This window comes from Cucumis sativus, chromosome 4, assembly GCF_000004075.3.
Source record: "Cucumis sativus cultivar 9930 chromosome 4, Cucumber_9930_V3, whole genome shotgun sequence".
Lineage (NCBI taxonomy): Eukaryota > Viridiplantae > Streptophyta > Magnoliopsida > Cucurbitales > Cucurbitaceae > Cucumis > Cucumis sativus.
Window position 1 is genome coordinate 686783 of NC_026658.2, and position 21546 is coordinate 708328.

General features: G+C 33.0%; 5 protein-coding genes and 1 non-coding gene across 8 annotated transcripts; 4 read left to right on the plus strand and 2 right to left on the minus strand.

Moving 5' to 3' along the window:
• The first annotated feature begins 687 nt into the window (after window positions 1–687).
• On the plus strand, window positions 688–3724 carry LOC101220948. 3 transcript variants are annotated; one of them, XM_031883733.1, is made up of 7 exons: window positions 691–968; window positions 1081–1152; window positions 1802–1872; window positions 2160–2301; window positions 2968–3048; window positions 3205–3324; window positions 3424–3724. In XM_031883733.1, the coding sequence occupies exons 1-7, from the start codon at window positions 858–860 to the stop codon at window positions 3493–3495; spliced, it is 669 nt and encodes a 222-aa protein (XP_031739593.1). In that variant the 5' UTR covers window positions 691–857; the 3' UTR covers window positions 3496–3724. The 3 variants fall into 3 exon arrangements, with proteins under 3 accessions (XP_031739594.1, XP_031739593.1, XP_011652953.1); XM_011654651.2 differs by having other exon boundaries at window positions 701–979; XM_031883734.1 differs by lacking the exon at window positions 1802–1872 and having other exon boundaries at window positions 688–979.
• Window positions 3725–5702: 1978 nt separating this feature from the next.
• On the minus strand, window positions 5703–5774 carry TRNAH-GUG. Its single transcript has one exon. It is a non-coding gene; the product is annotated as a tRNA-His (tRNA).
• A 1957-nt stretch (window positions 5775–7731) lies between these two features.
• Window positions 7732–9073, plus strand: LOC101220715 (bZIP transcription factor 53). Its single transcript, XM_004152178.3, has one exon. It carries the CDS (start codon window positions 8249–8251, stop codon window positions 8678–8680), a length of 432 nt encoding a protein of 143 aa, XP_004152226.1. The 5' UTR covers window positions 7732–8248; the 3' UTR covers window positions 8681–9073.
• A 2249-nt stretch (window positions 9074–11322) lies between these two features.
• On the minus strand, window positions 11323–12158 carry LOC101220476 (calvin cycle protein CP12-2, chloroplastic). The gene has a single exon (XM_004152177.3). It carries the CDS (start codon window positions 11909–11911, stop codon window positions 11525–11527), a length of 387 nt encoding a protein of 128 aa, XP_004152225.1. The 5' UTR covers window positions 11912–12158; the 3' UTR covers window positions 11323–11524.
• Window positions 12159–14329: 2171 nt separating this feature from the next.
• Window positions 14330–16577, plus strand: LOC101220240. Its single transcript, XM_004152176.3, has 2 exons — window positions 14330–14867; window positions 15809–16577. Exons 1-2 carry the CDS (start codon window positions 14435–14437, stop codon window positions 16354–16356), a joined length of 981 nt encoding a protein of 326 aa, XP_004152224.1. The 5' UTR covers window positions 14330–14434; the 3' UTR covers window positions 16357–16577.
• Window positions 16578–18224: 1647 nt separating this feature from the next.
• On the plus strand, window positions 18225–21003 carry LOC101220002 (protein trichome birefringence-like 6). The gene is made up of 5 exons (XM_004152175.3): window positions 18225–19204; window positions 19308–19500; window positions 19595–19785; window positions 20178–20336; window positions 20417–21003. Exons 1-5 carry the CDS (start codon window positions 18477–18479, stop codon window positions 20736–20738), a joined length of 1593 nt encoding a protein of 530 aa, XP_004152223.1. The 5' UTR covers window positions 18225–18476; the 3' UTR covers window positions 20739–21003.
• The last annotated feature ends 543 nt before the right edge of the window (window positions 21004–21546 follow it).

Below are 21546 nucleotides of genomic sequence, written 5' to 3' on the forward strand. Positions count from 1 at the left end.
CGTTTGAGCAACGAATAACCTCAATGCATTTTCAACATTTAATTACCTATTTTCAATCCATACCAGACTATGCTTCCCTCCACAAGATCCAATTATGTTGCTTTTAACATATTAGCTAGGTTTAATTAGAAACAACCAAATATATGTCTATTAACTATACAAAATAGAGTGATGCATATGATTAATAGAATTGCTCCCAAAAAACAGTACATTGCACTTGTACTCTATCTTAATTTTTATCTATTCAATACATGCAATAGTCATTAGATAAGTAGTTCTAAGGTCAATTTAACCAAACTATGATGAGACTAAACCAATGCAATATTATTGCTTATTCCATGAGTGAAACAAACCCCTTCTACTTATTCCTTTCTAGTAGTGGATCCAATTAACTAAAAGAAAACGAGACAACAAGTAAGTGTATATATGTATATAAATGGTCATAAATTTTGTTCTTCTTTCGCCGCATCTAAAAGGAAGAAAAATGAAAGTTGATTGAATTGACTTCCATGGTTTATTGTGTTCATATATATATTTATATATGTATTGTATTTGATTCATTGATTGATTAAAAATCACAAATTGATTGTCGCAATTTATGAACTGGCGCTGCGTTAAGGTCCTCCATCCAACGCGTCTAAAAGTCCACGTCGGTCCCAAAAAGAACCAAAGGGGTAATTTCGGAAAATCATTCTCAACATCCTTTTTATTTAAAGCTCAAAATCCACAAATGAAGGAAGCAAATCGAAAATTTGACAATACAGACACTCAGTTTTCTTCTTTACAATAAAAACAGAGGAAAACAACAAAGATTGATACGGAAAAATAAGAGAAGAGGATGGAGGAAGTATTTGTATATGTGGAGGAGTTTCCATTTCAAACGTCCTACGACGTTTCGCGCTGTAGGATTTGCCACGAAGAAGAATTCGAAAGCCCTCTCCAACTTGAAGCCCCCTGTTCTTGTTCAGGTACCATTAAGGTAAAAAGAAAAAAAAACCCCCCCCAAATTATTTTTCTAAACCCATCGATTTCTTCTCCTTTGATTTTTGTTTTAAATTATTTCTGGGTTTTGTTTTTCAGTTTGCTCATAGAGATTGTATTCAGAGATGGTGCAGCGAAAAAGGCAGCACGGTTTGTGAAATTTGTCTCCAGGTTCGATTTCTTAAATTGTTTTTTGTTTAAATTTTTGTTTTTGATGTTTGAGTTTCTGGGTCTAATTATTTCCACGAAATATGAAGTGGGTTTCCGTAGATTTTGAACCTTGAAGTCTCTAAACCATTGTTCTGAAGCTCTGTTTCTTGGGATGTGGTTTTTATTTTTAAATTTGGGAAAGGGGAAAGAAGTTTAGGAATTCGTCTTTTTCTTTGAGTTCAAGTCTCTTTCTCTGTGTTTTAAAGTTGAACTTTCAAAATTCCATAAAGTTCTCTTAATTTGCTTTCTTTAACATTTCATTTCAATCTCAATACCTTTTTTTTTCTTCTCATTTATCACTGAAGAAGATTACTGTTTTAATTCAATGAAGATTTTAATGCGTTATTTAATGAGGAAACTGAACATTAACAGGTAATTTGTTAAAAGAAAAACAATCCCAACTTTAAGAACAGTAAATTAAAATTTTCAGTTTATATAAATAAACAAAATTTCAAATCTTTTATGTTGGTCACAACTCTTCTGACAACTCGTGTACTGTCTTGAATTATTACAATTTTTTATTATAAAATTTTCAAAATGAATAGAGAATAATATTTTTTTTAAAAAAAAAATGTCTTTTTTAATAATAATAATTTGAAAATTCTCTCAGAATTACGAACCTGGATATACTGCACCTTCTAAGAAGCCTCATCACGCCGATCCTCCAAGTGTCACCCTTAGGTATTTTCTCCTTTTCCATTTTTATTCTCAAGCATATGTATTCCTCTTCCCCTCTAAGGTCTAAAGTATTTTAATTTGGTTATATGAGAAATTAAATTGAACTCAAAGTGCGTACTGGGATGGATGATGGAAATGGGGAAATATGTAAAAGCAGAAGCCAGACATGCTTTACAGCCAATTCATCGGCTCTCGTGGCCATTTTTTCGAACTTCGAGAATTAAGAATTCAAAATTAATATTGAATTAAGAAATGGGGTATATCAGAATTCAAATATATTTGGTTGACAGGGATGGTGTGGAAATCCCGAGAAGCGAGGACGAAGAGACGGCAGAGCCGGCATCGTCACCCGATGACGACAGCGCGTCCGTCTCCGCCTGCTCCACCACCGCTGACCGTGGTGCCTCCTGCTGTAAATCAGTCGCTCTTACTGTAAGTTCCTTTTAATTTTTGAAAATTATTTAGTAAGAACTTTTTTTGAAATATGAACTCAATTATGATAGAAGAGAGTAAAAGTGGAAAGGGTTTTATAATTTTCCTAAAGTATTGAAATGAGTAGGGGTTGTATTGGTGGTGGTGCTAAGCCCATTATATGAACAAAGTATCAAAGTCTCAAAGTCTCATTGCTACATTATCATAAAAATAAGTTTTGAAAAAGAAAAGAACTTAAGTGGGTGTAACTTATCACTACATAATTGGAAATCATTATGAGAAACACTAATTCCACCCACTACCATATGTTAAATTTGTTTATTTAGTAATTTTAACTCAAACTGTTATCATTTTTATTTAATAAAAATGTTCTAAAAGGTAAAATTTCTTGGTGGGGTTGGCCTTCATTGAAACTTTACTCAATAATTTAAAACTATATTGTAAAAAAAAAAAAAATGTGACAATAATATATAATGTAGCTCACCAACCCAACAATTAACGGTTAGCCCCTAGCAGCCTACCATCACTTTCCTTAGCTACTATTTCTTTTCTCTTTTCTTCCCTTGAAAATTTCAAAAAATGAAAAAAATCATTCCTTTTGATACTAAGATTATTCTCTTATGACTTTATATAGTTCACATTTTTATTTTAACTTTGTTTATGCAGTTTACTTTAGTGTTGTTGGTGAGACATTTCTATGATGTGGTTGCTGTTGGCACTGCTGATTATCCATTTACACTTGCCACTGTGAGTACTCAACTTGACTCTATTCTGTTTCGTCTGTGGTTCGTGAGTAGTATTCTGTGAAAAATTGTAAAAATTATCATTGAAATATAGTGGTAGTATACGAAAGTTTAAGGATATAATTGCTACTAAGTATTCTGTTGTGTATATTTGTTTTAGGTGCTTATTTTAAGAGCCAGTGGAATTATTTTTCCTATGTACGTGATAATTCGAACGGTTACTGCTATTCAAAACAGTGTTCGTCGAAATCGGTATCAGTATCGATATCGGAATCACGAGGTGAGTTTTAATTTATTGTTTGAAAGCCAAGAGAAGGGGAAAAGTTGAGGTGTTACTTCCCATGATTGACTGAATTTCTTTTGAATGTGTTTGGAATAGGATTCTGATGATGATGATGATGATATTTCCAGCTTTGAAGATGATGATAGAAGACTGCATCATATTGTCTAAGCTTTATACAGACACTCATTATTTGTTACATTTTTTTAAAAAAGGAAAATTATTTGAACTAACTCAACACATCATAGATTCTTCACTTTGTCAATATTTTCCCCCTAATTCAATGTAATTTTATCTCAATAATGGAAGGAAAAAAAATAGAAATCTTTTCTTTTTTTCAATCTGTGCAAACACTTTCAGATTGTAATATTCAATGGTAAAATTTCAATTTTTTTGTTAATATTGTACTTAAAATGAGTGTTGTAAGTATAACTCAGAGTACATATATTTTCCTTAATAATTTAGATTAATTTAATTAGTAATTAATAATGGATTAAGTTTTTCTTTTCTTATTGGAAGGTTACAAATATCCATTATCATTCAACTCAATTTGTAGAACTAGTGAATTGACATCCATATTTGTTTACCAAACATTTATTATTAAAGCAATCCACAGCATAAAAAATTGGTTATTTATTGAAGAGAGAAAGAAAGAAAAGAGATTCAAACTTCAAAACCAAGTAAAGTAAAAGATGACCTAACAAAAGGTAACCTTATATTGTTTGCCCAAACAAGTAAAATTGACTTGTTAACTAAAATTTGGAAACGGCTTTGTTTACCTTTGAAATGGCATCCCCAAACTTTGTATGAAATATTAGCTGTTTTCATTTAATTTGAGAAACCATTATGCTTTTTAGAATAGGATTTTTTTTTTCTTTTTTTTTTTTCATATAGTTGGGGCTTTAGAGTTGGAACCTATGAACCTAATGGGTTAGTCTATTGAATAACATGTGATTTGAAAAGTTGAATATGATTTGGCATCATTGGGTCTAATATATCTATTCCTTAGACCTAAACATTTCATGCTTCAATTTTAAAAGTAATGTAAAAGTTGGTTTAATTTAAGATTCATTCTCTTTTGTCCTTTTTTGTTCCGACTTTTCTGCTATTTATTATAATTTGGGTTGTTAGGATGGATGACCTAAAATTGGGGGAAATGTAATTCATCTTTACTTTTCTAAATTGATTTCTTTTGAAGCCATATTTGGGTTTCAACATTGATTCAACCTTCTGTTTCTTCTATGTGTAGTTCGGTTTTCTCTTGCAATCACTCTCATCGCCGGAATCAAAACTGTCAAAGATGAAGAAGAATAAAGAGAGAAATCACCTTTAACTCGAAAAACAGCCATGAATTATACTAACTAACTCTTTTAACACAAGTGGTTCATTGAAGCTTGACCTTAAGACTGCCCACATTTAATGGGCCTTAACCCATATTGTTTTGCTCAATGGATCCAATAAACTAAGAAAAGATATGGTGTAATATTAGCATTAATAACTAAAATTGTGATTAATGAGTAATTGAATTACAATCCCAAAATCCAAAAAGCAAAAGGAAAATTCAGTTTGTGACGTTGTGTAGTGGGAATGAGCTTCTACACAAAGGGCAAGAGTTACTGCTGTTAAGCCACTTGAAGATGCACGATTCATGGTAAACATGGCCGCAAGGAATCCTTATAACCTCCCTCTTTTCACAATCCAATTCATCCAAACACACACTGCAATCTCCCTTTTCCTCCTCCGATTTCAACTTACTCAACCTCTCCACCGCCACTCCTCTCCATCCTTCCGCCCTTGGTTGTTCTTCTATCCGGATCACTCGGACCAAATCCACTCTAGCGATGACATAGAAATTCGAATTCCACCCCGTGTTCCCGTTACACATGTGGGCGACGAAGGAAGCGATTTGCCGAGCTATGGTTTCCCTTCGAATGTTGAGTGAGTAGAGAAATTGCCGAATGTGGAACAAGGGATGTTGAAGTTGGTGCACAGAGAGATAGAAGAGTGCATTGTTGAATGGAGTGGGTTGAGTTTCGTAGAGGATTCGTTGGGAGAATGAAGAAACGGAAATTGCACGTTCCAGATAACTTAACTGAACTTCCAATACTCCATTGCCGAAACCATTAGCGTTGAGAAGATATGGAATTGGAGAAGAAATTTCAAAAGACATGATGTATGTATGTAACTCTCAAGTTTCTGATTCAGAGTGCAGTAGGAAGTGGTAAACGGAGTTGTTGATTTATTAATAAGAACAGAGTGCTGATTTTGGAAAATTTTTGATATGGAAAAGAAAGATTTTTTCCTAATTAGATCTCATCTTCAAAGTGTTAGTGCTAATCTCCATCGTCGATCCCTTAGCAAAAAAAAGAAATAATAAATGTGGCTGCTGGGATTCGAGCCCAGGTCTCCACGGCCACAACGTGGAATTCTCACCACTAAACTACAGCCACTTAATTGATAGTTAGATTTCTTGAACATTAATTAAACTAAACTCTTAATTGTCTTAATCGCATAAATTAAACTAAGATTTTGAATGATTTTTAATTATTCATGTGAATGAAACATGAATTTTGTTGGTTAAACCAAAATCTTATATAAAGGTATCTTTCTCTCTCTTTTTTTTTTCATGTCTCGCATTTACTAAAATTGCTTAAAATGTAAACATAAAATGGTATTAAAGATATTCCCATGTATATTTGAAAATTACTTCACCATATACATAATTTTGAAGAAAAATAAATCGTTTCATCTCATAATTTTACAAGAAACATTTATGACGTAATTAATAGAGATGGGAGAGCTTTTACACACTTTGTTGAGTGTTTATTTATAATCAAAGTCAAACCAAGTAATAAATTTTGTAATTCCACTTAATTTTGAGAACATAATTGGTAAAGAAATAATTGCAAAAAAAAAAAAAAGAGAAAATAAAACATTTGAACTTTATCCTTTACAAATAAATTTACCACGAGCATTACATAAAACGTTTTAAAATCATGATCGAAGCATAAACCATAGAACCAAATCGAACCTAATGTTTAACGGTAATTGACATGATTTCTCATTCTAAAAGTGGGAGGTTTGAATCCTCTGACTTCCGTTATAGTACCAAAGGAAACATAATCTATCAAAAATTAAATTTTAAAGAAATAATCTATACAAGAAAAATATCAACTTAATAAACTAATTTGACCGCAATCGAACGAAAACAATTACAATGTAAATATATAGATAGTGTAGGCAACAATAAAATTCAAATTCAAAAGTAAATTAGATAGCTACGGCATGGTACCAAAATTCAAACCTAACTCGTCCAATCAAATAAACAACAAGATCATGAATGAAATATTATCCATATAAATGTTGTAAGATAAATTTAATGAACCCATTTATTGTTCATTTATTTTCATTATATATAAAATCCCATACATAATCTCCAATCATTTTACCAATATATATATATATATTCCACAATCAAACATGTGAGCCACATCCAACCCATCATACTTTCTAGCACACATTGTTTTCATCACATCATTCAATATTTATTAATATGTATATGGAATTGAAATTGTCTTGCATCAAATTTTCTTTGAACAGTACAAACATCAACATTATCAATAATCAGTTGACTAAAGAATTAAATATATGTATTTACTTGCCTTCATCAAATTCAAGTAACACAATAGCTGATGGAATTTAATTGTAATTCCTCCCTCATGTATTGTACTTCTTCTTAGTTCTTAAGTCTTATTTGGTATATCTGGATAGATGATTCTATCATCAAACCTCTCTCTCTGTATACATTGGAAACAATTTTAGTGTATGAGATTAGTTATGTACTTCTATATGTAATGACATAATTACAACCATATTATATTCTCTAGTTTTGTTTTGGACCTTTTGTAATTTTAATAACATTCGGTTTTTTAACACAATTATGTTTATAGCGTTTTTTTTATCTCATTCTAAACATGCGATAAATTGTGGAAGATTAAGAAGATATTTGGAGTAAAGAGTGTGTTATTATAGTAATAGGTTGTGTCTGTAGCGTGAATTGTTTTAATTTGACAAAAAATAGTTAAAGGTAGCAAATAATAAAGACTATATTAAATAAAAAAAGTATAGAAATAATTTTATTAGAGGTTAATATAGAATTTAGTGTAAGAGAATGTTAGAATTAGAGTGTCGCAAAAATTGAGGTTAAAAAGTAAATAAATGATGGAAAGTGTAGAATGAAAGAAAGAGAGTTGGTTAGACGGTGTCGTCACGTCCCATGCCATTTTGCCAGCTATCACACCGACGCCATTCCATTAATATTACGTTTTTTCTTTTTTTATCATTAAAATATCCTTTTTTTTTAGTTGAGCCCTTCACGATGCTCCCCTATAAATACCCCTCTCCCACGCCTTCCCTAACCTTCTTTCGCTTCGCATTTCTCTCGCTACGCTTTTTCGCCTTCACCTAAGCTAAGTCTCCTTTTTCCTTTCTTTTTCTTTTTATCTCTTTCCTTTCTCTTTCTTGCGTTTTTTTTCTTCAATTTAGAATCTCTCTTCTCTTCAGTTCTGCCCTCCTCCTCCCTCTCTTTCTCTCCCTTCCTCTCTTCCCAACTCCAGCTTTTTATTGCCCCCTTCCTTCTAGGGTTTTGTTCAGTTTCCTCAGATGATTTTAGGTTTTCTATGACGTTCTCTTTATCAAGGCGACGTATTCGTATCCTCCACTCCTTTTCTGTTGTCTTTCTTTACTGGTTCTACGTTTTCTCATGAACTACTAATCATCCTCCTCTTCCTCAAATTCTATTCATTGAGTTGTACATCAGATCATTCATTTCATTTCTATCGGATTAGATTCTGATATTGCGGCTTTTGACCTTGAGATTAATCCACGGCAAGTAATTGAAAGAGGCAATTGGATATATATATATATGGCTTCTATTCCTAGGCAAACCAGTTCGGGATCTAATGGGGCTTCTCCTCCATCTGCTCTTCCTGATGAGAGGAAGAGGAAGCGGATGCAATCTAACCGTGAATCGGCTCGGAGATCTCGGATGAGAAAGCAGAAGCAATTGGAGGATCTTGCTGGTGAGGTAAGCCGATTACAAACTGCCAATAATCAGCTTGTGCAGAGCATTGGTGCCAAGGAGCAAGCTTTTGTTCAAGTCGACAACATGAATAATGTTCTCAGGGCTCAAGCTATGGAACTCACTGATCGTCTGCGCTCCTTGAACTCTGTCCTTCATATTGTTGAGGAGGTTAGCGGCCTTGCTATGGATATCCCTGAAATACCCGATCCGCTCTTGAAGCCCTGGGAGTTCTCTCGCCCAGTTCTGCCTGTAGCTGACGCGTTTCTCTGTTAGACACTACTCCTTATTAAGGGGATTAGGGATCCCACATTTGCGAGAGTCTTTTTGTCCATTGAAACCATAGTCGTTTGTGAATTTATCGCAGGTCTTAGGATTCTGCTGTTTGTGTCTGTGTTTGCGTGTCATGTAATAGTGGTTGGTTATGTATCGGCAAGTGTGGATTAGTCAGGATAATGTCTAGAACATGGTACTTTATGTGTTTTTTGTTTATGGTAATGATACACTAAAATGCTATCTGTATTTCGGAACGTCTATACATGCTCGCTCTACTGATTTCTCTATGAGTATTTGCTGAAACCAAGAAGTTGTTCAATATCAATGACATAGAATTTGATCTTCTGCATCGAAATATTGTTGATGCAAAGATCTGTCGGTGTTTCATGTTAATTTTGCTGTTTTAGTATATGGGGTTGTTGCATTTTGAACCGTGTTCAATTCTATCCCTGTTACAAATTTGATTTAGATTATCAGGAATTTTGCCGCCTTACCTTTTGAATTGATCCATTACAGTTGAATAAAAAAAAAAAAAAGAGTCTCGTGGCTGGATTTGATTCATGGTTATCACGGATGAGAAAGGAATATGCCTCAGATTGTGGGCTGGAGAAACCCCAGATGAGTACTGTTCCTTATACTAATCCATTAATGTAATGATAGAGTTGATAAATAGAATATATATTTTTCTATCTTGAACTTCTTTGATTTTATCCTCTTGGATTCTTCCTGGAATCTTCTTTCTGGTCTTTATTTAGACCTCCTCTTTGGTTTGGCTTTGTGTGCTGCAGCAGGGTCTTTTGTAGTTGGAGTTGGTAGGTAGGGGAATTATTTAATAGGAAAAAAGGTAGAAAAATACGATAAACAAAGTCCCTTTCCGTTAATAGTTTATTTTATTTTGCTAAAAGGGTGTGTTTTGATATTATAATGAAGATTATAGATACAAGTCAAAGTAGTCCAAAAACACAATATGCTCTTATTCTTCTATTGCTTGTCAATGAACAAATTTGACCTGCTTGCCCCTTGGTTCCGTGGGTAATCTAAATTATCCAATGTGTAAAATTGTCTATTTCCTCGTCTTTTAGAATATGCTGCGTTTCTTTTCTTCATAAACTAAACTTATTCTCTAAAATTAGCCTTCTCGCCACAAATTGTATAGATGTTAAATCTAGAGGTGACGTATGATTAATTTTCTATGGTTTCTGTTTCTTCAAGGAAGAAACTATCAAGCTGCCACCTGTTTCTCGTATTTACCTCTATCTTTTAAACAATCTAGATCATCTGTCTGATTCTGTTGCTGTTCTAAAAAATTGTTTTCGGTCTTTGGGACAAAATTTTACCGAGTATTTTGTTGATTGGTTTTGAAAGGTTGTGGTGTCCCAGGTTCTTTAGATGTGTGTTTGTTTCTTTTATGATTATTGAACTACTACTTAGTTGATATACTTTCTGGTTTTTGAAGTTTTGAATGTTAGATGACCTGAATTGTTTTTCTTGTTCTCACTAGTCATTCTACATCTTTAAACTACTTTTCTCCCCCCAGTTAATGGGAACATTATAGAAGTTGACGAGGAAAAAGTCATAACACCGAACTTATCCTATTAAGTTCACTGATATTGGGCTAAAGGAGCATATTTTGAACTCAGTGGTTTTGTTATCATTTTTTAAGCTGAATGTCTACTAAGTTTTACTTGATAACGATTTCGTTGTTGGGCTTAGGTTTGTTTTCTCTCCAATTTTCTTACACTGTTTTCACTTTTTGTAAAGAAATATTTGATTTTTTTTTTTGTTGAATTTTGAATAACCAAACAAGTTGAAAACTATCCTTCATTTTTAGTTTACAAAAATATCCACGGAAAGTGAAAAAATGAAAAGAATAAGAAAAACTTAATTTTTGAAAATAAAAAATTTTACAAATAAACAAGGGATCGTTTTGTTTTAACAATCACATCAAAGAGTGACCTTGAAAAATAAGGGTGGTTACACTCATGACAGGCTACTCTCAATATGCAAACCTTACACCATATGAATGAGGTTTTTTTTCAAAAATAATTTATTTAATTTTTATTATACTTAAATAGATGAGGATGCCAAAAATTGTTTTGGAATCAAATACCTCAAGAGTGGGTTAGTGCATGAGATGTATTCTACTCTAGATATGCAATTGCCAGTTGGAATAATGAACCTTAAGAAATTGTGAAGTCTTAAAGAGTTAACGATAAGCTTTAATAGTGGCATCCATAAACTTTTGGGTCAAACTAATGGTAATGTTTCCAGCTTCATATTTCTCAACTTCTACTCTTACTCTTTGGTCTAACACCCTTAAGTTGATCCAAAGTGAAAGTTTAAACTCAAACCCCTACTACCCTTCTATATATATATGTATGTATATATGTATGTATAGAAGTATTGGGATGGTTTTTGTTGATTTTTAGATTCATAAACCATGAAACATAATTTAAATTAACTGAAAAGTGAATCTTGTCTATCTGTAGATGAAGAAATAAATTCATCCTTTATAATTCCCTAGGTTCCCACTTTGCACTTGATAGGCAATTCACAAGCAAAAAATTACCAAAAGTAATGAACCTCCTTAAAGGGAGACAAGACTTTGACCTCATAAACACCTATCTAAGAATTTCTTGAGATTAATCTATAATATTTTAATTTGATTAATATGTAGATAATATCCAAAGCTTTTAACTAAGACAAGTTTATGACCATATTCATGCAACTTCTGTAAAATTAACAACTTAAAAAAGTTATACAACAACGTGTCGTCCAATAACTTTAATTCAAATCAATATGTAGATGAAATAAAATACCTAAAACTTAATATCATTTCATTACTCAATTGTCGTAGGTGCGACATTCCTCAGTCTCTGGGTTGTCCTTGCAGTAGCTTTCCAATGGATCAGATTCCTTCTTTCTGTCACGAGCATGGCTTGCTGCTGCGCTTAATTCCTCAACTTCGTCCCATGCTGCAGCACACTCCCCACTCACGGGGTCACCTGCACAAGCCTCCTCTGCATTTTTTATGCTCTCTTCTACCTTATCTGATATCTTATCCGGTGCAGCGTGAACCGGTGGAACTCTCAACCTTATGGCTCCAAGTTGGGCCGATTGCTTCCACGAGCAGCGGAGCCACCCAACATTGAGAAGCTGTACTTTAGGTGTCTTAGCTGCCTTGGCCATGATTCTTGGACTTGAGAGGTTCACCCCAGAAATGGTAGCCATATCTTTGTGTAGGGAAGAAGTAATGTTAGAGTTCAACTGTGAGCTTGAAGGAGGATATAAATCATGGGGATATGGCTTTAGGAACTATATAATATATAAATGGAATGGGAATTGTGCCATTGACACATACTTCTTATCAAATGACAACCAATGGATGATGCCCACGTCATAGGAGTTATGAAGATATTTCATCAAAGGTCCAAAAAATTGAAAAAAGGAAAACAAACAAAAAGAGTAGAAGATTGAAACAAAGTTGAAATGGAAAAATCTTGAGAAATTATGGCCATTTGATGGGCAAATGGCAGAATATATTGTCTCATAGAGCATAAAAATATCAAGAGATTGGCTAATATATCTTGCAGCTGCATTTGTCTTGATTTGCAAATGGCTTTTCATTTGGTTACTACAAGTTAAAAGAGAATAAGAAAAACTAAACATAGATAAGAGCCACAAAAATTAAATATCAAGTTTGGATGGTATAAAACTATCACATAAATGTTAAACTATGAACTCATAAGAAGATCTTGAGGATTGTTCAAGTTAAGCCACGGTTAACCTAACCATTAGTGCATACACTAGTTTGAAACACGTCTAATAATTTTTTTTTTTTTATAAACGGTTAACAATGTTATTTTAGGTTTATCTAATTAGTCAACAGAAAAATTGGTAGCTTTATGAGCTTCAATTTTACAGTACTTTTGGATGATAACAAATATTTCAAGTGTTTTTAAAGTTTTATTGTTGTAGAACTCGACGAGACGATTCTAACCAAATTTAAAGACTTTATTGTTAGGTTTACCTAATAATAAGTTATTTCCCATCCAATTTACTATTACATTTTGACTAAAACTCTAACTTTAATTGTTTGGCAATAGTTTATTTTATTTAGATAAAGAACAACCATGTTATTATTATTGCACACAAAACACATGTGTCAATAATAAAACAATATCGAACGACATACACGAAAAATTTTATACCTTAGTTTATGGAAATATACCATTGGAGCCAACTGTCGGATGGGTCAAACTATATCAACGAATGAATACTTATATGACTTTGAATCTCATGTTTTCGGTTGGATTAATTAGTTGAGAATATACAAAGATAATAATAAAACTCACATAATACTCAAATTTTCTCCTATATTTTTTTTCAAGATTTGGGATGGACGCTCACCCAATCATATGCTGTGGCTAAGATGTTTTGATGTTAAATTCAAACATGTAAGCATGGATTAGATATTAGTATGGGATTTGGTTGAGTTGGTGAATTTTTCTGGAAAAGTAGACTTTGTTTGCTCTTAAAAACAAAGGGCTTCAGAGAAGAAGGCAAATTCGGCAAATTCTTGGCTACAGTAAAGAAAATAAACAAATTGAAAGAATTGTCAAATAGAATATGATGTATATTTATTGTGTATGAATAGGATAGGGATTAGGGAGTTAAGCAAAAGTAGGGAAAAAGTAAAAGGAATTTATTGGTCAGCTACAAATATTAAAAGTACTCTCACACTTATTCAGTACAGACCAACTTGTACCAAAGCCTCCTAATAGATCTTAGCATTTAAAACCAACTTTGGCAACTTTTTTCTTTTCTTTTCTAAATTACGTCTATTTCTCCTTTATGATTTGTACATTTTTCTAAATTAATTAATTTATTATCTTCATCTCGTCATCCCACCTTCTTCTAACATTGTTCTACTCTGTCAATTTAAAAATTCTTTTTAAATTATCCGGACACAAAACAAATATGGTAATTCAATTTAGAACCATGACGGTGCATTGCTCCATTAGAATGAGTAAAAAAGTTTGTGTTTCCTTATATGGCAGACAAGTACAGGTTGTGTCTAACCCAACCTTCCATGTTTTACTTTTGTTTTGAAGCCTTTAAAACGTATACACATATTGCCTTCTGGATCCAGTGCTATATGCATTCATCTTTCCTTTTATGTTAAATTAAGAGAGAAATATGTTGTTGAAAATGACTCGTGGGCTTAAGTCCATAAGCAAGGTTCAAGACCCACTTAACATTATTTCATATTGGGATTAAACTATCTTTATGTATTTGAATATGATTTTGAATTTTGTTTATATGCAAAAGATGCTTAAGTTAGGTCATCTTTTGGCAAACTTTGAAGGTTGCTTTCCAACTTCATTTTGTATGTGTCCGTCTTCATTAAAACACAATATTCTTTTAGCAAGTTTCTTTGGTTGTTGCAAAGGACCTCTCTTAGCTTAGCTTAGCTTAGCTTTGTATTTAATTGTTTGTGCTAATTTTTAATTTTTAATTCAAATTTCAAATTTTGGAAAAAGGAAAAAAAAAAGAATTATTTTATCGTAAAACAATTTTGAGATGAGAATAATAAAAGTATTATGACATCAGGTAGCCCACGTCTCATATAAATAAATTCCAAACAACAATTTGCATTTCCTAAACCTCGTTTCTGCCATTGCAAAGGCTTTGACCCATAAACTCATAATCTTTTCTTCCTTCCTTCTCCATTTCATAGAGAAGGAGACAGCCATGGCTCTTTGCTCCACCAGATTTCTCTTCATTCTCTTCATACTTTCAGCCATTCCCATCGCATTCCTCATCTCCCTCGAGCTCGCTAACCCCCCTTCCCATGTCTATTACTACCACAGCACCGGTTACTTTAGGGAGTGTGCCAAATGGGACGATCTCGGCCGCCGTTTCTTGGTCGGATTCATGAGCGGCGGCGGCGTTGGCCAGGTTTCCGTCCCCGATGATTACACGCCGGAGACCATTCTTGAGGAAGTTCCCGTCATCAAGGATGCTGACTTGCAGGGGAATGCTTCTCTTGGGATTGTTGTTGACCGCCCCAGAAATCGACTGCTTGTGGTTTTCGCCGATTTGCTTGCCAACAAGTACAGCGGACTTGCAGCGTATGATCTCTCGTCATGGAAACGGCAATTTCTGACTCATCTTAGTGGCCCGAGTGAGTAATTCTTCTTCATTTTCATTTTCCGTTTTTGAATTCTTAGGTTCATCGGTAATTCCGCGGCAGGAATTTCGCCCTTGCGTTTGGTATTTTCCGGAAAACTAGATCTCCATTCTCTCTATTTTCTTTGTTTGCATCGCTTCCATGCTTTTTATTAGCTAATCGGTTTGGAGATAACATGCAAATGAAGAAATAATCAAAGCTCAATTAAGAGGATGATTAAAGGAGGAAAAAAGTCAAATTATGGATGGTTGGAAGCCATTGAAACCCTTCAGTCAAAATCTAACACGAAATATACTTGGTTCCATTTCATAATGCATAGTTAGTAATTCAAGTATGTCAATGGAAGTTCAGCTTAAAAGAGAAGAGACTGAATTGGGCAGTTCAGCATCAGTGGTTGTTGACAATATAACAAAAACAGGAGGATCCCTGAATTCTCTATTTGATATATGCTTTTAGCCCTTTTGTTATTCTTAATTAGGACTTGGGATTAAACTGCATAAGGTGAAATTATGGAATTTTCGGAAGGCGTTTGACCAATTCATCAAAATCTTTTTCGTAGTATTGATAACAATGATTTCCTCCGACTGTCAAAATATATTCTGTTCTCCTATATGGATTGTTGGTTGTAAGTTGTAAGTCGTAACTCCTAAGTTTAAGTTCTATTCTGCACATTGTGGTGAGCTTCTATTTCAATCTTATGTTGTCATTTTAACGAAAGTAACTTTGACTGACTTATATGATTTGGACTTCTATATAGAACAGACTGATTTCAGGGTTTGTAACAAAGCAAGACATCCTGAGTTACTATACAAACTTCTTGGAGACTTTCTTTTAACACTCGGTTTTGAGCTTTCAATTCATAGTTAATGTCAGTTCTAAGATCTTTTTGTGTTTGTGCATTATGTATTCAAGATGATCTCTTTAAGCCTATGCAGATGATGAGAAATCCTTTGCGGATGACGTTGCCGTAGATTCCGAAGGGAATGCATATGTCACCGATGCCAAGAACAACAAAATATGGAAGGTTGGAGTCGATGGAAAGTTTTTATCTACGATCAATAGTCCACTATTCATTTCAAAGCAATGGTACAAGAACTTGGTTGGTTTGAATGGCATAGTTTATCATCCAGATGGATATTTGTTAGTTATTCATACATTTAGTGGAAGTTTGTACAAGATAGATTTAGTCAAAGGGGAGGAAGTTAAGTTGATCAATGTAACTGGAGGTAGTCTGATGCTTGGAGATGGTCTAGAACTACTTTCTCCAACCAAACTTGTAGTTGCAGGAAACCCAGCAGGAAGATTGGTGGAGAGCACCGACGGGTGGGAAACTGCTTCTTTGGTGTCGACATGTTCGGGGCTCAAGCATCGGTTGGCCACGTCTGCAACGGTGAAGAATGGTAGGGTGTACCTGAGCCACATGATCGGTATTGGGTATCCAAAGAAAAAGCATGCTCTTGTAGAGGCAGTTTTTTCTGCATAGGATGGTTTCGTAGGACAGAATGCTTGATGTAGGTTTGAGAATACAGAAGAAAATTAATTCATTCTGTTTGGGTTTATGTTATTTCCAATATGAAGATTGTGGAGAGATGGGAAGGTCTTTTAAGTATGTTTTCAAGAGGTGGAGATTTCTTGTGAAAGACTTGCAAAATTCACAAAATGAAAAGGTGAAATGGATTTTAGGACTTCCTGCCATTTTGTTCATGGATTTTTCAATTTTGAAATTAGTGTTGAATATGTATTTTCTTTCATTCTACATAGAAATTTGTATTCTTGGTCAAATTTTAAAAACAAAACAAGTTTTTAAAAAGATGTTTTCATGTATAACAAATTGAGCAAAATTTTACTTTTTATATCATATGTTTATCTAGTTTAGGTTTATCATTAATAAAAAGCAAAATTTTGCTATATTTCTTTTAATATTTTCAACCTTTCTTGCTATTTAAAATAATTTTCATTTATCAAAACTATTTTTTAGTTTTCAAGAGACTTAAAATGTTAGAATGTTTAATATGTATAAGTTTAAAATCAAACTCAAAATCTCTCAAAATTTGTAATAATAATGAATAATTATTACATGAAATCAAACATAAAAAATAAATATTCAATTATTCAAATTAATATAACTCAACTAACATACAACTTTCATCTCAATTAATACTGCATAAGTAAATTAGGTCAATCCAAACCTAACAAAAAATATATATATATATATATATATATATATATATATATATAATTAAAAATATATTTATTTTATTTCAAGAGGCATTTTACTATTATAATATTTGTAGTCGTTAAATATATACAATTTTTTTTTAATCCAACTCAATCCAAACCCAACACAACTTTTTATAGTTCGGTTGTTAGGTTATTCGGTTATTTTTACACCCTTATGATAATTTTCTTTTAAAAAAAGGTTAAGCATATACAAACTTAACTTGAATCAATTAACTTCTTACCTTAAACAAAACTCAACAGTTAAAGGATGAATTTGCATAACTAAACAAATTACTTATCATAAATTGATAATTTGGTCTCTCAACACATTGCTCTTCAAATAAAAAAAATATAACAAAGACAACTATCACATGCCTTAGTTAAGGTCTCTCCAAACTCTCAAATATTAAAATGTTCCTCTACGAAGGATTTAATTAAGATCAACATAATACATAAAATAAATTGATTGAATACTCGTTCTAATTTGGTGTGACCTCTTTTTCTAAAGATAACATGTTTGATTACCATTTAATTCAAATGATATAACTTAAGGGTTTAAATAGAATAAATACAATGACTTATGTAAATCTATGGTTTTCTGTTTTTAAAAAGCAAACTTATAAACGCTATGATTTCTTTGTTTTATTATAATTTTAGAAGTGTTTTAAAAACTATAATATATTTGAAAAACTAAAATATCTTTCTGTAACAATTTTGTTTTAAAATAAAAACAATTGCCAATCAAGTGGTCACCTAAATACTAATAAAGTAAGATCTTTTTATATTTAAATACACTTAGACAAAAAAAATAATTTAGCTACATCTTTTTAAGTACAAAGAAAGTTAATTTATACAGTGAGGGAGTGGGAAGATTTTGACTGTTGAGATAAATATTTGATTAAATATAAACTATGTATAAATCTTGTTAAGCAAATTTTGTAATGTAAAGAGAGAAATAAGAACTATAATTGTTTTTAGAAAATATGAAAAATCAAATCTTGGTAGAATCCACGAAAAAAAAAAAACGGTTGTGATTAGATAATCAATTGAAAGGTAACAGTACATATCAAATTCAGTTTCATTGCGATATCTTCTTATTCTGAAGAAGATGACATTCTATTTTTTTAATTGATCCATGACTCCATTTTAGTGATTGATGGAAGGTGGAGCAGTTGAGCTTTAGCAGAACTTACCCACTAACAAACCCCATTTTTTTCAAAACCCTTTACTGTTGTTCGTCTTTATTCGCTGTCACTCTGTTTTTTGCTTCGATCTTTGTTCCATTTTTTGATGTGACATTGCAATAGTTTCTTTGGTTTCAAAAAACCTTTTTTTTTTTTGTTTCATTTTCCCCTTTATTTGGTAGGGGAACTTTGAGAATCGATGGAGCGACAAAGAAGCTTCATCGTTAAACCCACTAGATTCTTGGTTTTCACTTTCACAATCTCATCGTTTATCATTATCATTTCGTTTTTTTCCATTTGGATCGTTAAGAATTCCCCTGCTCGTCCTGCGAGTTTTTTGTTATTCAATAGAACTACTACCCCAGTTGCAGTGAGCTTTTTCAGACCCGTGAATCTTCAAACGGTGACCACTTTCGGGAGGAATTTCTCAAGAACTGATGCGGTTACTACTCATTTCGTCGATGCCCATTTGAGGAAATCTGAAAATCTTTCTACCCATTTGAAGAAGCCTGACAATGTTACTGGGTATGGTGGGATTCCGGTTTCCGGCGAGGAGAGGAGAGAGAACGACATGGAAGAAGGGAGAAATGACGGCGGTGCTGATGGGAATACCACTGAAGTTCGGGTAAGCGGCGGCGAGAGTTTGATTAAGGGAATTGAAGTGGAATTGCCCATTAGCGATAGAATTGAGAAGAAAGATTTGAAAGTTTCTTTGGAGAAATTGGAATCCTCGAACGAGATAGTGAGAAAAGAATCTCATCAGTGCGATTTAACAAAAGGGAAGTGGGTTTATGATGAGAGTTACCCAATTTACTCGAATAGTTCGTGTCCATTTATTGATGAAGGTTTTGATTGCGAGGGGAATGGAAGATTGGATTCGAACTACAAGAAATTGAAATGGCAACCCCAAGATTGTGGTGCTTACAGGTATGTTCATCTTCATTTCTTTTTCTTTTCCGCTTATTTTTGACAAAGAAATCCTCCAAAGAAAATGGTTTCTGGATTTATGGTTGTGATGTTTCAATGAAAGGTTTAATGCAACAAAAATGCTGGAACTGATTAGAGGGAAGAGATTGGTTTTCGTGGGAGATTCAATTAACAGAAACCAATGGGAATCTATGCTGTGTATGTTGTTTGTTGCCATTAAAGATCCAAGGAAGGTTTATGAAACTCATGGCCGAAGAATCACCAAGAAGAAAGGGAACTATAGCTTTAAGTTTGTGGTAATTCATTCTACTTTGAAGAGTTTTTTCTTCTTTCTAGATTTATCAGGTGTTGTTTGTTATCATTGTTGATGTCTGATACTTCTCTTTGTAGGATTACAAGTGTACTGTTGAGTTCTATGTGTCACATTTCCTTGTTCATGAGGGCAAAGCAAGGTTAGGAAGACGACGAATACAGACGCTGCAGATCGATACCATTGATCGAGGATCATCGAGATGGCGAGGAGCCGATGTTTTGGTTTTCAACTCTGCCCATTGGTGGTCTCATTTCAAAACAAAATCAGGGTTGGTTTCTTTATATTAGAAGCAATGTCCTTTTCATTTTGACTGGTTCCATACCATTTGCATTCTCATCACTTTTTGCCATGTCAGTGCTTACTTAGAGATAACACACCATGAGCGTCTATTTCATTGATATGAAAATAGGAAGAAACTTAGAAGCAATTCTATTTAGCTTTTCTAGATTTAGTGAACTCCATAGGCCACACTCTAATTCACTATTCTTATGTCACAATACGTTAGGTGTCTTTCTCAATTTCTTGCTTTTGTACCATGCTTCCAGTTTTAGCTATCCATACATAGATTAATGAAATTTCATATCCTGAAGTCGAACATTGACCAAATTGCAATCCACATTGTTTAGAACTTTTTTATGATGATATGGTTTTATAATGTAGGATCAATTACTACCAAGAAAGAGATCAAGTTCTTCCTAAACTTGATGTAAATACCGCATTTAGAAGAGCTCTAACAACTTGGGCTTCATGGGTTGACAAATACATTGATACAAAGAAAACCCGAGTTTTCTTTCGAAGTTCAGCACCATCCCATTTCAGGTATTTACACTTTCAGTAGCTCCAAACACACAATCTACACCAGTTGCTGACATTTACATTTTTGTGATTCTTTTGAATAGAGGAGGGCAGTGGAATTCAGGTGGGCATTGTAGAGAAGCAACAGAGCCTCTAAATGAAACATCAAGCTTGAATTATCCTGAAAAGAATGTAATTGTAGAAGATGTCATAAATCAGATGAAAACTCCTGTTACTTTGTTGAACATAACTGGTTTATCAGATTATCGGATCGACGGCCACCCGTCCATGTACGGGAAATCATTTTTGAATAGGAAGTTTTCAAGAGGAGGTGAAGATTGTAGCCATTGGTGCCTTCCAGGTGTCCCTGATACATGGAATGAGTTATTGTATTTCCATCTGAAATATAAAGACATGGTGAAATGAATTATTTTTGACAATGTGTACAGAATCATACTGTTTGTAGACGAACGAGCATACGAGGAGTGTGATTTAAATCTTCTTCAGTCTCGTCATTCGTCGAAGGTATGAATATATTCCCCATTCATTGCTTCATTGATTCAAGGTTGAAGCTGAAGAATTCTAAGCTTCAAGTAAAAAAAAAGAGTGATTTGATACTTCAAATTCTTTTCTCCATTGTAAGTTTAACAGAAAGTGATAAAGTTTTGTGTTGAAGAAATCATTTTTACAACTGTCTCTCTCTTTAACAAAATATTCTCCATATTTTTCTATGCCAAAATTATAAAATAGAAAGAAAATCATTTGAGATTGTACATGTTGAATTGAAGACTCAATTTTCATATTTTTCTTTACAAACATGTGAAATGGCTTGATTTGCCAACTAAAGACGAGTTGTATGCATAGAAAGGATACATTATTTTATTTGATTTATTTTACATTGTTCAAATTTCAAATTTCAATATTCTCCAACTTAGCAGACACATTCAGAAGTTCCAGCACTCTTCACCTAACAAATTTACATCAATCAAACCATGATTTTTTTTTTTTTATTAATGTCTACTTAAACCTAAAAATTAAATAACTACGGATCCGTTTTGTAATTCATTTGTTTTTTTGTCTTTTGTTTTCTAAAACGAATTTTTAAAAGTTGTTTGATAACTAATTTACTTCTTTAATGGAATTTGTTATAATTGTAAAAAATTAAAGGAAAATTGTAAAGAAATATAAGATTTGATTTGTTAATAGTTTGTCAAACTTTTTAATCTAAGAAAAT